This window comes from Anolis carolinensis, chromosome 1, assembly GCF_035594765.1.
Source record: "Anolis carolinensis isolate JA03-04 chromosome 1, rAnoCar3.1.pri, whole genome shotgun sequence".
NCBI lineage: Eukaryota > Metazoa > Chordata > Lepidosauria > Squamata > Dactyloidae > Anolis > Anolis carolinensis.
Window position 1 is genome coordinate 57,908,683 of NC_085841.1, and position 17,142 is coordinate 57,925,824.

Below are 17,142 nucleotides of genomic sequence, written 5' to 3' on the forward strand. Positions count from 1 at the left end.
TTGCTTACCTGTAACCATGTTTCTTCGAGTGTACTCTGTGAATTCACACTAATGGAGAAGCTGCGCCTGCGCAGGTTCCGACGGAAACTCTTCCAAGCTGAAGTTCAAATTTTGGCGGTAACCACGCCCCCCTTCCCAAGGGGCATATAAGGCAGCCCCAGGCGCCCGCTCTCCAGTTCCTACGCCGCCAAGGCAACGAGAAAGGGAGAGGTTTGCCAGAGGGGAAGGAAGGGCGGGTTTGTGTGAATTCACAGAGTACACTCGAAGAAACATGGTTACAGGTAAGCAACCTGTCCTTTTTCTTCGTGTACTCTGTGAATGCACACTAATGGAGACTGACACGCTAAGGTCCCGGATGGTGGGACAAGGCAAACTCGACAACCAGTGAATGTCCAAACATAAGTTTATTAGGACACATTGAGATAACAGTCCCAAGAGACCAGTGCAAAAAGTTGTCCAAAAGGACCAGTGCAATGCAAACATGAGCATAGTAGAAGAGAAAACATAACATATAGAAAAATTATTCAATAATCATAATAGAAACACGCAATTGCGTATAGTGCATATAAACGCTCTCCCAGGGGGGAGAGGGGAAAAAAACATCATGCCCTTTGACATACCCGCCAGGGTCAATAAGGCGTTACAAAGCAACAGAGCAACTGCTCAACACAATCAGGGAAAAACATATCCCCAGAGGTAGGTATGGGGAGAAAAACTGGCCCATAACTTGAAGGAGAGGTATAGGGAGTCACCTGCAGGTGAGTATAGTCAGGATAGGCAAGATGAGAGTACTGATCTTGCGAAGGCCGAGTCCTTTAGGGCTTTATTGTCTAGCCTGTAGTGAGAGACAAATGTAAGAGGGTTCGACCAGATTGCCGCTTTACATATGGAGTCAAGCGGAATACCTCTAAGGAAGGCGGTCGAAGCCGAGAGGCCTCTAGTCGACCTCGGACGGATGGATGGAGGAGGAGGGCGCTTGGCTAGTTCGTAGGCCAACTCAATGGCCTGCGCAATCCAATGGGACAACCTTTGGGAAGAGATGGGGTTACCCAACTTGTCCGGGGCATAGGCGACAAAGAGTCTTTGAGTCTTACGGATGTCCTTGGTACGGTCCCTGTAGAAGAGGAGTGCCCTGCGAACGTCGAGAAGGTGCAGTTTTTGCTCGAGAGGAGAGGAGGGGTTAGAGAAGAAAGCTGGTAGGACAATGTCCTGATTGAGGTGGAAAGCTGACACCACCTTAGGGAGAAAGGTAATGTCCGGGCGAAGAACAGCGCGGTCATGGTGGAAACGTAGGTAAGGCTCATCGACCCTGAGAGCAGCAAGCTCGGATGGCCGTCGTGCCGACGTGATTGCCACTAGAAAGGCCAGCTTCCACGAAAGCAATCGGAGATCGGTCGAGGCAAGCGGTTCGAAGGGAGCAGAAGTGAGTTGAGAAAGTACAAGTTCGAGGTTCCAGCCCGGCGTAGGTGGTAGCGACGGTGGGCAGATGTTGTTGTAGCCTCGGAGAAATGTTTTAATCAAGTGGTGAGAGAAGAGAGATGGCTGACCATGGCGTTGAAAAGACCAGGAAAGAGCTGCGAGATAAGCCTTAATAGAAGCGAGAGAGAGTTTCTTCTCGACGAGGGTCATAAGGAAGTCGAGGACCACCGATACCGAGGTTGGAAAGGTGTCGACGTTACGGGATCGAAGGAAGGCGTGAAAGCGAGAGAGTTTGTAGGTATAAGCCTTGGTAGTAGACGGCTTATGGGCTGCTCGAAGAACATCTTGCAGGTTCTGCGGAAGGGAGGCTAGGTAAGAATCCTCCATGCAGTGAGATGAAGGGAAGGAAGGTCCGGGTGAAGAATTTGGCCGTCCTCTCTCGAGAGAAGGTGCGGCGAAGGAGGTAGAGGGCGAAACGTTCCTCTGGAGAGACGAAGAAGGGCTGGATACCACGGTTGGCGGGGCCAGGCCGGAGCTATGAGAATCGCTGTGACCGAGATCGAGAGGAGTCTTTCGAGAACCTTCGGTATGAGGGGAATCGGTGGAAAAAGATAAAGCATCTCCGCTGACCAGTCCAGCAGAAAGGCGTCCCCTAGACAGCCGGGGAAGGAGTTCGGGGGAAGTCTCGCTCCGTAGCGGGGTAGCTGAGCGTTCCGGGGAGACGCGAAGAGATCCAGAGTAGGCCGTCCCCAGTGTAGGAACAGATCGCCGAGGATCTCGGGATCGAGCTTCCACTCGTGAGAGGAAGATGTCATCCTGCTGAGGGCATCCGCCAAGTCGTTCTGGGCACCCGGAAGGTGAATCGCGGAGGCCTGTACGTCGTGGGCTATGCACCAAAACCAGAGACGGGAGGAGAGGTGCATCAACTTCCTCGAGCCCGTACCGCCCTGTTTGTTGATGTAGAATACTGCTACCAGATTGTCCGATTGAATGAGGATGGACTTGTGACAGATGAGGCGGGAGAAAGCTTTCAGAGCTTTGAGAATGGCGAGAAGCTCGAGGAAGTTTATGTGGTTGGTCCTCTCGGATGGGGACCAAAGATCCTGGACCGTTAGACCGCTCATGTGGGCTCCCCAAGCGTAGGTGGATGAGTCCGTGGTTATGGTTAGCGAGGGCGGGGTTGGATGAAATGGAAGGCCCCTGCACACGTTCCGGTGAGACGTCCACCATGAAAGGGACTGGCGGACGATCGACGGTACCGACAAGTACTTGGAGTTGTGGTGGTAGAACGGCTTGAAAGTGTCTATAAACCACCTTTGTAGGACCCGAAGATGCAGCCTGGCAAAGGGGGTCGTGAGAACCGTGGAGGCCATGTGGCCTAGAAGGACTTGAATGGCACGGGCTCTGACCCTCCAGGCGGATCGACATAGGGCGATCTGGTGGCGGAGAGCTAGGAATCTGTCGAGCGGTAGTGAAACAGTCTCTGCGACGGAGTCGAAGAGGGCTCCGATGAACCGGATTTGGGTCGACGGGGAGAGATTTGACTTCTCGGCGTTGAGTTGGAGGCCGAGAGATTTTAGAAGACGCAGCGTGAAGGAGACGTGGCTTTCGAGAAGAACAGGGTCGGGCCCGACCAGAAGCCAGTCGTCCAGATAAGGAAAGACCGTGATGCCATGTAGCCTGAGGTGGGCCGCTACGGCGGCGACGACCTTGGTAAAGACCCTTGGAGCCGTGACAAGACCGAAGGGTAAAACGGTAAATTGGTAGGTTTGGTCGAGAACTTTGAAACAGAGGAACCGTCTGTGAGCCTCCCGTATCGCCACGTGGAAGTAGGCGTCTCGTAAGTCTATGGAGGCAAAGTAGTCTCCCCGCTGCAGCATCGGGAGGATAGAGGCAATAGAGACCATCCTGAATTTGGAAGGGCGAATGAATATATTGAGGGCCCTTAGGTCCAGAATGGGGCGTAGCCCGCCCCCCCTTTTTGGGACTGTAAAGTATCTGGAGAAGTACCTTAGAGGATCCAGTTCGGGAGGGGAGGGACGGATGGCCCCTTTGGCCAATAAGGCATCGATTTCGGCCAGTATCTCTGGAGAAGGAGTTGAACAGAGAATGCGACCTGTAGGTGGGAGCTCTGTGAACTCTAAGGCGTAGCCGTCTTGGACAATGCGAAGAAGCCATGCATCTGAAGTAATGGATTCCCACCGACTGTAAAAGGGGGCCAGGCGGTCGGCGAAGGCACAGGAGGGTCGAGGTAGCGTGGGCTCTACATCGGTAGCGGACGAGGAGCTTTGGAAGGGGATGGCGTCAGGCACGCCGGTTAGCCTGCAGAGGAGCGGGGGTGGTTCGACCGCGTTGGTTTTGCGGATGAGGTCCCCGACGAGGTTGGTGATGGCTTTGATTGTTCGAGCCCGAGGGCCGCTTGAAAGAATGGTGTCGGAAAGATTGTGGCGGGAAGCGGCGGAAGCGGTGAGGGAACCAGCGGGTGCGCTGTGGTTGCGGTTGGTCGCCACATTTAGACGCAAGAATTTTAAAGTCATGATTAGACTTGAGCTTGTCGTCGGTACCGGAGTTAAATAGTCCGAGTGCATCAAAGGGAAGGTCCTCAATGACCTGTCTGGAAGATGAAGAGAGACCCGAAGACCTCAGCCAGGCGTGACGACGGATGGATATCGCGTGAGCAATCATCTTGCCCGCAGTATCGCCTGTATGCTTCGCCATCTGTATTTGGTGGTGGGCAAGCGAGTCAGCTTCCTGTTGGAGGGTAGTAAGGACGGAGCGGTCTTCGTCCGACAGCTTAGTGAAGAAGGGCTGTGCCTTCTCCCAGATAATTTGTTGGTAGGCGCCCATGCAAGCTGCATAGTTTGCCATCCGGCAAAGCAAAAGGGCTCCAGAGTAAAGTTTTCGACCCACGGCGTCGAAGCGCTTCCCTTCTCTGTCGGCCGGAGTGTTCGACTGACGACCTGAGGATTGAGAGGCCTTGACGACCAGGGAGTCGGGGTCGGGGTGGTGTTTGAGCCACTCCAAGGTATCATCGTCGGTACGGTACCAAGTCTCGATCCTCTTCGAGGTCGGAGGAATGGAGGAAGGGGTTTTCCAGGAGGCCTGGATAACATCCAAGAGATAAGGCAGGAAGGGGAGTAGCGTGGCCGGCGGAGCTTGGGCCTGCACCCTTTTGAAAACTGGATCAGACACTGCCTTAGAAGTCTGTTTGATCTCCAAACCCAGGGCGTCGGCCATTCTGTCCATTTGATCAGAGAAAGCACGAATATTGTCAGTAGGAGAAGGCGGGTCCGCCTCATACGCATCGTGAGGAGGAGAGAGGTCGAGACCGAGAGAGACTACCGAAGCAGAGAGAACAGAGTCTGGGCGGTCAATGTCAGCATCTTCCTCCTCAGGCCCTTGGGGGGGACTGAGGGGGAGAAGAAAGCACAGTCTCAGGGGGAGGCATGGCCTCGCGAGAAGAGAGTGCCGGGAGCCGAGAATCCTTAGAGGCTGAGGCCTGGGCCGCCCGAGCCAGGCGAGCCGTTTGTCTACCACGCTCCGGTGTCGAGGTGGGAGGGAAGAGCTGTTGGCGGGAAGAGTGAGGCGGCGCAGGCAGCTCCGGTACCGGCACCCTGACCACCGTTTGGGTAGAGTGGTGGGGTGAGTCCTGCAGCTCCCCGTCGGATAGGGGGTGCAACGGAGATTGAGAAACGTCTCTAGGCCTCTGGGCTGGTACGATAGGAGAAGACCTTCTCGAGGAGGTTGCCGAGGAGGACAGCGGGTCTCTCCTTGAGGAGGCCGAGGAGGAGGAGCGCTGAGTCAGCCGTTTTTTTGTCGGCGGTTGCTTGGATGCAACCCTCAAGGACTTGCCAGGTGTGGGAGGAACCACAGCTGAGTCAGATTGCGCTCGACGAGACTCCTCGTGAGCCCTCTTAAAGGCTATCTTAATGGCAGAGGAGGAAGGCAGGGAGCCGATACGAGAGCGGATCGACGTCACCGAAGCCAGAGAGCTCGACGTCGAGGAAGGCCCCACCTTCCCGGAACGGGTCGATACAGTAGCCGTCGTCACAGTACACGGCGGTTTTTCCGGTTTAGCAGTCCTGGAAGTCCTGGACGCCCTGGACGAGACCGAGGAGGCTTTAGTTGTCGGAGGCTTGGCTGTTGGCGCCGACATCGCTCTCAGAGCTGAAGAAGACGACGCACCCGACGTCGACGGAGTCGGTTCTGGCGCGAGAGACCTTTCGTAGAGTGCCGCTCTAAGCCTAGCGGCTCTGTTCTTTCTGGCCTGAGCTGTGAGAGCTAGGCAGAAACGGCAGGTACCGACCACATGAGCCTCGCCAAGACAGAAGAGGCACTTGGCGTGGCCGTCCGAATCAGGAATTTTAGCAGCACACTGCGTGCAGCGCTTGAAACGAGTAGTAGACATGCGAAGAGTCCGAAGTGAACCTTGCGGCGGAAAAAAAGGAACTGGAGAGCGGGCGCCTGGGGCTGTCTTATATGCCCCTTGGGAAGGGGGGCGTGGTTACCGCCAAAATTTGAACTTCAGCTTGGAAGAGTTTCCGTCGGAACCTGCGCAGGCGCAGCTTCTCCATTAGTGTGCATTCACAGAGTACACGAAGAAAAAATAAGCCAACAAACCATGTGGCCCATAGAGAGGGCAGAGACAGAGACCAGCCCCACAGGTAGGATAGGTGATTTTTAAAAAATCTTTATGAAGAAGAAAACATTCTACCCAGCCCCAAAGTGACCAGAAGATTTACACTATGAAAGGTGGGTCAGCCGTTTCCAAAGGGGGGAGAAAGGGGGTGGAGCTGCCTTAAGTAGGCCATCCAAACCCCCTCCCTTTCTCCCTTTTATCTCTCTAATCTCTCCCTCCAACCATTGCACTAAGGTGGGGGAAAATTGCATTACATTTGTTTTATATACTCACTGACATTATATATTACATAGCTCTTCCTTGGGCAACCGCTTCCTGCAGAGCTCAATAATAATTGGGGAACTGCCAGACACATTTCTATCTCCCTAGCCACTGAACTACTACAAGGGTGCATCCAGACTAATTCTACCTGCTCCTAAGTATGGAAGGAAGAAGTAACATCTTTCATCACCCAGCAAAAATCTGTCTTTTCTCCCCTCAGTGCTCAAAAACAGCTGGAACAAGCCCGGGCCAGTTGAGATCAGGGATGGAGTTATACTCAGAACCTCACCACCCTTTATTTCCTGGCATTAGAACCTTTCTAAAGAAAGTACTAGATACTTCCTTCCACAAAAAGGACATATTGTTTGTGTAACTTTCATTTATTTCATTCTGGCTATGTGTGAATGTGTTTTGTAGTAATGTAGATTTCATTTATTTTATCCATGAACACAAGAATGAATGACTTTAAATGTTTTCTTATGGAAATTTTTTAAACATACTCAATATATTTTCCCATCTCAGGACTTCTTTTTAAAAATGTCATTTTTACAAAACCAACTTTGGTCTCCAGAAATAAAATCAATTTTTTTGCATGAAAAATACAATATTTTATGCAAAGTATTTTAACATACAATGTATTGTTTTCTGTACAAAATGTCATTTTTTTAAAAAAAAAATCATGTTATGCAAATGAAATTTGATAAAACATTCTGAAATATGAAGAATCTCACAATAGTTGACATTTTTCATAGTTGAGAAAAATAAAATTTGTGGATATTCTATTTATTTCCAGTACGCACACAGTGCAAGCTATATATTCAACACTTCTACATAGTATAAATCATAAAATACTCATATATCCTGTATTATTGATTTCTTAAGTGTTAATCTAGCAAAGGGGTAGAGTGCCAGCGGACTCAAGATACTGTTTTCTATCAGAGACAGAGACTATGACAAAGGCAAATTTGCTTTGCAGTGTCTTCCATCAACAATTTGACTGGACATTATAAGTGAGAAGGATTTGTTTGCTAGAACATCATCTTGTTTTTTTAAAAAAAATCCCTATCCTACAGTTGGCTTGGTTTTGATGATCACTTCTACTGTTCACTGATCACTCCTACTTTATAAATATTTGCCTTGAAGAAAGGCCCACTTTCAAATAAGTAAGCTCCACTGAATTGCCAAGGAAGAGGATAAGAACATGAGAATAAAAAATGCTGTTGACTGAAGTCTAACTTCTTTAGCTGAACATCTTATATAAGTTATCATATGTTTTTATTTTATTTTTTAGCCTGGATGTGTAAATACTACTGAAGTGGATATTAAAAAGTCATCTAGAATGAGAAATCCTCACAAAACAAGGAAGGTATATATTAAGACTTTGAAAATTTTATTATGCTGATGATACATAGTAAAAAAAACCAACCCTTTTCCTCAGAGTAAAATGATTGTAATATCCTGAACATATGCAGTCTTACTATTTCTAAAAAGGAAGTGAGTTTCACTTGAGTCTTGACTTATCCAATAGCAAAACTTTTTACAACCTGGTTTTTCTTATGAACTTCTTAGACAATGAAAAGTAGGAGCGGATTTCATTGGCATGTAACAAATGGTCAGATCTTGATCATTGTTCAATATCAAATGAACTTTTAAAACTTAACCATGCTGTCATTAAAACTTACAAATGGTGTATTATATGAGGACTATCCAGAAAGTACATTACATTTTGGAATTTAAAAAGAACAAAGTATAGGATAAACCACTTACGATATGCAGTTGAAAGCCACACTAAATAGTACATTTCAACATAGTCCTCATTCAGATTTAGGCACTTATCACAGTGAGGAATGACTTTGGAAAGTTCATACCCTCAACACTTTCCCGCCTCTGCAACCCGCGTTATTGCAACGCTGAAACTCAGCCAGGCTGAACAATGAATGCAAAAGGAAGCAAGGAAAAACTCAGCTCTCGCTTCTTTAGCAAAGGGATCTGAAGAGAGAAAGCATTGAGGCTTCCCTTCGCTTCCCTTCCTGCCAGCCGATCCTGGTTGCTTGCAAACCCTGGCCGATTGTAAACCTGGTCAATCCTGGCTGCTGAGCAAGCTCCGGAAAGCGGCCTGGAGGAGAGCAGCTCCCGAGGAGAAGCAGGCAGGATCGACCAGGTTTGCAATTACAGTAAAATGCTGTATTTAATGGACATTAACACCACATCAGAGTAAGGTATTTCATGTTGCTTAGTAGAAGCTTTCTACTAATGGTTCTCAATGCAGTCATGCAATTATATGCACAATCAGGGCGTATGTATACCAGACTTAGTTCATGCCAAATCCAGGGCCATTTGATGGCCTAGGAGCACATCTGTTCTGCTGGAGTGGCTGACATATTCATGCCACTCCTAGCCAGTTATAGAGCTCAATGCTGCTAGCTGTTGCTGTTTCCTCTTCTAATGTTAAAAAAGAGCATAACCAGGAACAAGGAGGGGGAGTTGACCTGACATCAGCAGATGTATTCCCAATGACCAGGAGCTTGGACAGAGCTCCATGGCCAGCTATCATTTTCTGCAGCAATGACATGGCCAATGAGCACAGAGAAAGGGTAATAACACGAGGGATCAGTATGTATAATGGATGGGACCAAATCAAGCCTAATCCCACCATCCAGACATGACACTCTGGAGGTTCCAGCAAACTCTGGAGCATCCAAAAACTTTGCCCAAAGCATGACAAGGTTGGTTTAGACCAGGGGTCCCCAAACTAAGGCCCGGGGGCCACATGCGGCCCATCGAAGCCATTTATCTGGCCCCTGCGGTGGCAGCTCCCTCCTCCTCCGCCGAGGAAGGTGCATGTACCGCGGGGTAGGAGGAAAAGGTGTGCACCTTTCCTGTCTCCTCCCTCGCCTTGTGCGTGCCTTCCAAAACTTTGCTTGTTTATAATGGTGTTTTAATTATTGTTTAATTAATAATTAAATATTAAGGGGTGCTTTGCTAGTGCTTTTGGTGCACAAAGGCAGAAGGAGGTTGGACTAAATGGCCCAAGGGGACATTGTATTTATTCCTGTTTTGTTTTTTTACTTCAAAATAAGATATGTGCAGTGTGCACTGCATAGGAATTTGTTGATAGTTTTTTAAAAAAACTATAGTCCGGTCCTCCAATGGTCTGAGGGACCATGAACTGGCCCCCTGTTTAAAAAGTTTGTGTCCCCCGGTTTAGACAAACAAAAACCCAGCAATACTAACCAGAAGTTATGAGGCAGCCAGCAGTCCATTCGTGACAAATCCAGGTTATTGTGGATGTCCCCACTGTATCTAAACAGAGGAAAATGGTTAACAAAATAATTTCTCTCTTTTTGTATTGATGTGTAGTCTGTCTATGGATTACAGAATGACATCCGAAGTCATAGTCCTACACACACACCAGCGCCAGAAAGTAAACCTCCCACAGAAGAGGAATTGCATGAAGAGGTTTGTGGTGCCACAGCTGCCTTGTTCATTAGTTAATGATGTGATTGACTACCTATCAAAATTAAACTGAATCAAATCATAATGAATGTAGATATAATGCAGCACATTCTATGGCATTCTTTTAAGTTACATCTCTAGAATGACCTTAAAATATCAGATGTAAACAATGCATTTTTTTCAATTGTATCACAAGGAATTCAGATCCAATGTCAACCGGAATTAACTTGAAGACACATCAGCTTGTTCTGTAGACAGGTTTGCACAGGTTCTGTTAAGAGAGGAGCTTTTGATGAAGGGCATGAAAAATAAATAAGCACGGAGAGGGTATTTAAGTGTGGCCTAAATGTCTGATCCTCCTTTAGCCCATCAATAAACTCACTAGATATAGTCTTAAATTAATATTCTTTCAGGTGTAGATAAGATAATCAATTTTTACATTATAGGTCTGCTGTAAGGGTTATTTCTAAGGAATGAAGTATTCTGAGCACTAGAAAGGATTAATATGTGTATTACATACAGAATTTCAAAAAAGTCTCAGCGGGATCCCTTTCACTCTACTGAGTTATAGTGCTTTGATTTCAACTGTAGTGTATCACCAAATTACAGATCCTTGGATTCCATAGGATGAAGTCATTACCATCAAAGGGAAGCCATTGTGCTATAATGGTGTTATGTTACAGGTTTCCCCATTTCTTGAGCTTTATAGAGAAATTCTATGCACTTTAGAGTACTTTACAATTTCAACAGTGCTTGGGAGTATGACCCAGCCAGTTTGATACCTCGATGATTTTAGTGGGAGAGGTTTGAGCTGATAGCATAACGCAGAGAATTCACTCAATTTGCTTTCACTCACACTGCTACATTTTCAATACAAAATGATAGTGAGGTGTTCTGAACAGAAATGACTCAAGGATAAGCACATGTTAATTCTACTGATTTCAGTGCTGAAATAACACATGCAGTCTCAATAATATACAGCCATATGGATTTGAATGCAGTGTTCCTCTTTAGTTTGATGGTTCTGGATTGCACTTATTAGGATGAATGTTACCTTCAATTGATTTGCTCCATCTTTTTTGTACTGTCAGTAGGTTGGTCTTAGCCCCATAAACAAAGTCACTTAGCCTGTAGTTTCTTGTGGTTATCTTTTTTATTAGGCAAAATCAAGTTCTGTATGTTCCAAACTTATGAATACATTTTCAAGAAGGTTTGTCTCATCTTACTTTGCATTTTGTAGATAAAGTATTGGCAAGTACAGCTAGATAGACATCGATTAAAAATGTCCAAGGTTGCAGAGAGGTATGTATATTGCCATGTCTTTTTAAAAAAATGTAGATCATGATTGTCTTTAGGGTTTTTGCATATTCTTTTGACACAAGGGTAAGAATGGAAAGAATGTTTGAAAATATTTATAAAATGGTCAGCAATGTTTTTGAAAATAAAGAAACTTTAATAAAAAGGATCTTAGACTAATCAGAATATTCACAGTTCTGGACATATTATATGCAGAATTCACATGTGGTTGTTTTAAGACAGAATACAGCATTTTTATCACAGAAATATTCATCTACTAAGCAGAAAATGCTGTAATTGGTCATTTGTTCTCCTTAAAATTAATACAAGGTTATTTCGAAAGTGATACAGCAATACAGCAATTAATATTTCTGTTTCTAAATACTGATTTCCCATACAAGAATTACTGTTTTCTGCACAAAACAACAATGTGCAATTTTTGATTGAATTGCAAATAGTCTCCCAAACTGTGGTTTTCGGAGGTTTTCTCTCCACAGGAATGAAATTTTATAATTATTTGCCACTACCTTCAGGGAAAAAACTTACTGAATTAATACACCAGAGATAGTGGATTTCATAACTAGCTTTCTATGGGTGGGCGGGGTCTGTATCCTATCTTTCTTCTAGTAAGGGATCCAAAGATAAAACAAGATACAACTAAAAACTGATGTGAGAAAAGTTAAATGAATGAATAAAACTAGTTATTACATAAACAAACATAAAAATTTAAACAGTATAAAATAATTTAAAAGACATAACAACAGAAATAAAAATGCACCCTCTTGCCATTAAAAGTCCTCAGATTTATGTTTAAATTTGAAAAAAAAGGTTTTTCGCTGCTGAAATAAGGAGAGCAAAGACTGGGTCCACCTAGCTTTCCATGGATGAGAATTCCAATAGTTTCCAAAAAAGGCCCTTTTATTATTTATTATTATTTTATTATTATTATTTACAGCATTTATATTCCGCCCTTCTCACCCCGGAGGGGACTCAGGGCGGATCACATTACACATATAGGCAAACATTCAATGCCTTTTAACATAGAACAAAGACAAGACAAACATACGCTCCGAGCGGGCCTCGAACTCATGACCTCCTGGTCAGAGTGATTCATTGCAGCTGGTTGCAGCTGGCTTGCTCTCCAGCCTGCGCCACAGCCCAGTGTCTTCACCAGACAGGCCTGGGTGTGGTGGGACTGTGAACAACCCTTTTCTGAGCATTTTAAGACTCAGCCAGGATCATTTAAGTAGATACAGTCTTTCGATCTCTAAGATCCTCTGGGGGGGGGGGCCTCCTCTCACTTCCATCTTCCTCACAGTTACGACTGGTGGGGACAAGAGAGAGGGCCTTCTCGGCCGTGGCCCCCTGGCTCTGGAACTCCCTCCCTAGGGAGATTAGGTTGGCACCCTCTCTATCCTCCTTCAAGAAACAACTGAAGACCTGGATGTTTAGGTTGGCCTTTGGTGAGACAGTCACTGGATGACCAGCCTCAGTTGGCATTATAACTCTATCCTGAATTTTATTAGGTCCCTTTTATTCTGGTATTTTAACTGATGATGTTATTTTTATATTGCTGCTGCAGTCCCCCCCACCAATGAAGTCGACTGAATTGTACTTGGTGGTTGATTGATATTATTACTGCTGTATTAACTCTTGTTTTATTGTCTTACTGTGTTTTATTTTTGTTTTTTTGTATATTGTATATGTATTTATGCTGTTGTTTTTGTAAATTGTGCTAGTCGGGCATTGCCCCATGTGAGCCGCCCTGAGTCCCCATGGGGAGATGGTGGCGGGGTATAAATAAAGTTTTATTATTATTTATTATTTCAAATAGTCTGGAACTAAGCTATAGATCTTAACAGCCACTTTGAATTCTGCCTGGCAATGAACCAATACTTAGTGAAGCTGTTTTAACAACGGATTTATATACAGTAGAGTCTCACTTATCCAACAAAAATGGGCCGGCAGAACGTTGGATAAGCGAATATGTTGGATAATAAAGAGAGATTAAGAAAAAGGCTATTAAACATCAAATTAGGTTATGATTTTACAAATTAAGCACCAAAACATCATGTTATACAACAAATTTGACAGAAAAAGTAGTTCATTACACATTAATGCTATGTAGTAATCATTGTGTTTACGAGTTTAGCACCAAAATATCACAATGCATTGAAAACATTGACTACAAAAATGCGTTGGATAATCCAGAACATTGGATAAGTGAGTGTTGGATAAGTGAGACTCTACTGTACTTCCTGTAACCGATCTTACTACAGACCACACCTAAAAGGCCACTGCCAATCATACTGGGAGCTTTCTTTATCTCCAGTTGCAATATGCATTAAAATCTCAATGATTGCATGCAATGGGTTTGATATTTTCTGTCAGTAATCACAGTGCACCTTAAGTGTTGAATTGCAACTCTGGAGACCAAAGTTTGAATCTCTGCTTGACCATGGATATGTAGTGGATGGCTTTGGGCAAATCCTAATCTGTTAGCCTCAGAAGAAGGTAATGGCAAACTTTCTCTGCCTAAGTCTTGCCAAGAAAACCTCATGGTAGGTTTCCTTGAAGTTGTCATAAGATAAAAGTCACTTGAGGGCACACAATCACAAATTAACACCAACAGCAGCGGGGGGGGGGGGGGGGGGACAGAGAGAGAGAGAGTAAAACCAACCCATGTTCTGAAGACATATTATAAGGCAGGCTAATTTGGTCCACTATCTTCTCTCCTCTTGGTGATAGGCAAATAGACAAAAAAGCCAGATGTAATTGGAAACTGCTTTTTAAAGCATTATGTGCAGTTTGGCCCTTACCTAAGCAAATAAAGGTAGAAAAGTAATAATAACAAGCATGTCAAAAAGTGTCAGGTGATTTTGTTTTTCTAGCCTATTAGCCTATACTGAACAGTACGTGGAATACGATCCCTTTCTGATGCCACCAGATCCATCCAACCCTTGGTTGTCAGATGATACTACATTTTGGGAAGCTGAAGCCAGGTATGCTTTATGTCATTTTGGATCTATGTCTTTAAAAAAATAAATAAAAAAAATCAGTGGCATATATTCAACAAGCCTGGGCTTGAAAATTCACTTTGCAGACAATAATGGGGACATGGATTTTAACCCAAATTAAATTCAAATTCAGACATATTCCAAGTCTCTCCTTTCCCCACCCCTATTAAGGGAAAATTAAGAAGCATGGTTTGGACAGTAGAACTTATCTCTGATTTGCTATCACTATTAAGGAAAATTCTGGCCTCCTTGTTAGTAGGAAACCTCCTTTGATGAGTTGCTGTGCCTGATATTTTATACCCAGGAGTAGAGTAGAAGAGTGCAGGACAATCCAGGATTAGGCACTAACATTAGTATTGCTCAGAACAGTTAAAATGCAAAGATGGAAAAGTATCATGGGTTGAAGCAAAGCCTGAAAGCATTGTGCCACCTCTTTCTATACTCATCATACTATACAAGCACCTTAGAAAACAGTCCTTCCTTTGTGTTGTCGAAGGCTTTCATGGCCGGGATCACAGGGTTGTTGTATGTCTTTCGGGCTGTGTGGCCATGTTCCAGAAGCATTCTCTCCTGACGTTTCGCCCACATCTATGGCAGGCATCCTCAGAGGTTGTGAGGTAACCTCTGAGGATGCCTGCCATAGATGTGGGCGAAACGTCAGGAGAGAATGCTTCTGGAACATGGCCACACAGCCCGAAAGACATACAACAACCCAGTCCTTCCTTTACTAAACATGCTTAACTGAACCAGTACCATTGCATAAACTATAGGGATAGAAAGAATATATATATATATATATATATATATATATATATATATATATATATATATAAATAAAAAGAGCAACAATATTTTTGAGTGTTTAAGAAACCCTGACAAAAAGTTTCATGGACTGATGAGAATTTTTGCACCTTCAGGACTTATTCAGTGTACAATTTGCATGTGGTTGCTTTGCACAGCAAACAGAAATGTCTGCATGGAAAAACAATATCTCAATACTATTAATTTCTACACAGAAATTAGCTCTGAAATGTATTCTTTGTAAAAATTGCACATGAGTGCTGTCTTTTTAATATTTCTGCATTGAATTATTATTTTCCAAATAGAAAATGCTGTTTTCTGTACAAAACACATGCAGATTTTGTACAGAATAGCCACTAAATTGTGGCAAGCCTCAAAAAACTGGTTTTCACAGACTTTCTCACAGCAGCAAGAAAATTACTGAAATTACTGCTACTATTGAGGAGAAACTTAGTGAAGTTACATCCCTAATGTGTTATCACTCTCAATGTCAAAGGAACTTTAGAAATGGTCACGAGGATATGGTACATGGCTTAAACCCTGTTATTAGTCCTCACTAGAGAATTAACTAACAGGATTTGTGTTTTTAAGTCTGCAGGTAATCTGTTATTTCATTTTTACACATGAGAACGAAATATCTGCTGGATGAGATGCTAAGTGGTGTTACTATTTATTTAATTATTTGAATTTCAGACTTTTAGGAGTAAAAATTACATGAAGGGTTTTAATGCAAAAATACTTTTTTTTACAAAAGGCAATGATATGTAAACATTTTGAAAATCCACACACACAAAAATGCTTCTATCTATATACAATAGAGTTTCAGTTAATTCGAATTCAAGCACAAAAAGAAGCAGCTAGCAATATAATCAAAGACATAAAATAATTTTTTTTAGTAAAAATGTAAAACTGTTACATTGTTTGTCTTTATTTGTTTTTAATTACTGTATTTCAATATTAATATCAGAACAATACAGAATGAATGGTATGGTATCATATGGGGTACAGCATTAGTTAAGTATAACTCTTGAGTAACCAGAAACTTCATTTATCTAGCATGTACCAATTCCCCATGGGTGCCAGTTAACTGTGTCTACTGTATATATGTTTTCCAAATATAACTTTTTGTGAAAATATATTTTTTGCTTTCTCTATTTCTGAAAAAAAAGCACTGGTCTTTACACACTTTCACAGATGCAAGAAAACTCATGCATGCTATTTGGCTTTTTTCTTTTGCTAGATCTCTTGATATGTTATGTTGCCCTTTCTCATCACAGATGAGGAAATTTGTCATTTACATCCCAAGTTTCTATCACATATTTTCACACATTATATTGTGAAATTATATAGGGAAGAATCATAGCTTATTGTTGAGTATCTACATAGTATAAAGAAAATCCAAGTTTCAGTCCTTCACTCCAAAGTACGGCAACTCCATTTGAAATCCCAAAGAGTTGCTGTTAGTCAGCAGACTGGAGAAAATACAGAACGAAATGAAACAATAATTTAAATCTACTTTTATCCATCATTTCACAATGCAAGCATTATATTCCAAAAATAAATCAAACAATAAAATAAGCATTCACCTCTGATGAGTTAGACCGATTTACTTAAAAATGGAATTATTATCCTATAAGGAATGTTTTAAAGTCATATTTGATGTAATCCTTAGATTACTCTGATACAATTTAAAATAACATTATTGAAGGTAGCAAAAAGAGGCATTTTGGTTGGTGCATAACTGATCAAAGAAATTCAACAAACATGTATTAGCTCTCCATGTAACTTTTTCTTGCCTTTTCAGTAAAGAGCCAAACCAGCAACGAGTAAAGCGATGGGGATTCAGCATAGATGAAGCCCTGAAAGATCCAGTGGGAAGAGAACAATTCCTCAAATTTCTGGAGTCTGAATTCAGTTCAGAAAATTTAAGGTAAGATCTTCACTGCATCCACTAACATTGGGGATGCACAGAGAATATTGAGACAAAGGGGTGCAAAGGTTGCTGTAAGGCAAAGGTTCTTTGCTGTCATCTACAAAGGCAGTGCAACTTGGTTTAAAGCAAATTATCAGCATAAAGTGCTGTGTGATTTACACAGAAGAATTTTTCAGTCCATTAGAGTCTGCATCTTTTTATTTCTTCACAGTCTGTTTCAACAAATGCATGAAATAACTCTTAAGCAATACTCTGGAAAGATCTAAAATCCATGGATCACGATTCACCAAAATTAACACAAAGTATTACACACACATCAA

The 17,142-nt window shown here is 43.4% G+C and overlaps 1 protein-coding gene across 8 annotated transcripts in view; it reads left to right on the top strand.

Annotated features, from left to right (window-relative positions):
• Positions 1–17,142, top strand: part of rgs7 (regulator of G protein signaling 7) — a 204,919-nt gene that overhangs the window by 173,908 nt on the left and 13,869 nt on the right. For 5 of the 8 annotated variants that reach the window (XM_062975075.1, XM_062975078.1, XM_062975079.1 and 2 more), the window contains 5 exons: positions 7,611–7,685; positions 9,680–9,778; positions 11,016–11,077; positions 13,963–14,073; positions 16,694–16,819. In XM_062975075.1, coding sequence (XP_062831145.1) covers positions 7,611–7,685; positions 9,680–9,778; positions 11,016–11,077; positions 13,963–14,073; positions 16,694–16,819 — 473 coding nt within the window. The remainder of the gene's footprint in view (positions 1–7,610; positions 7,686–9,679; positions 9,779–11,015; positions 11,078–13,962; positions 14,074–16,693; positions 16,820–17,142) is intronic. The other 3 variants (XM_062975087.1, XM_062975089.1, XM_062975095.1) reach the window with 1 other exon arrangement.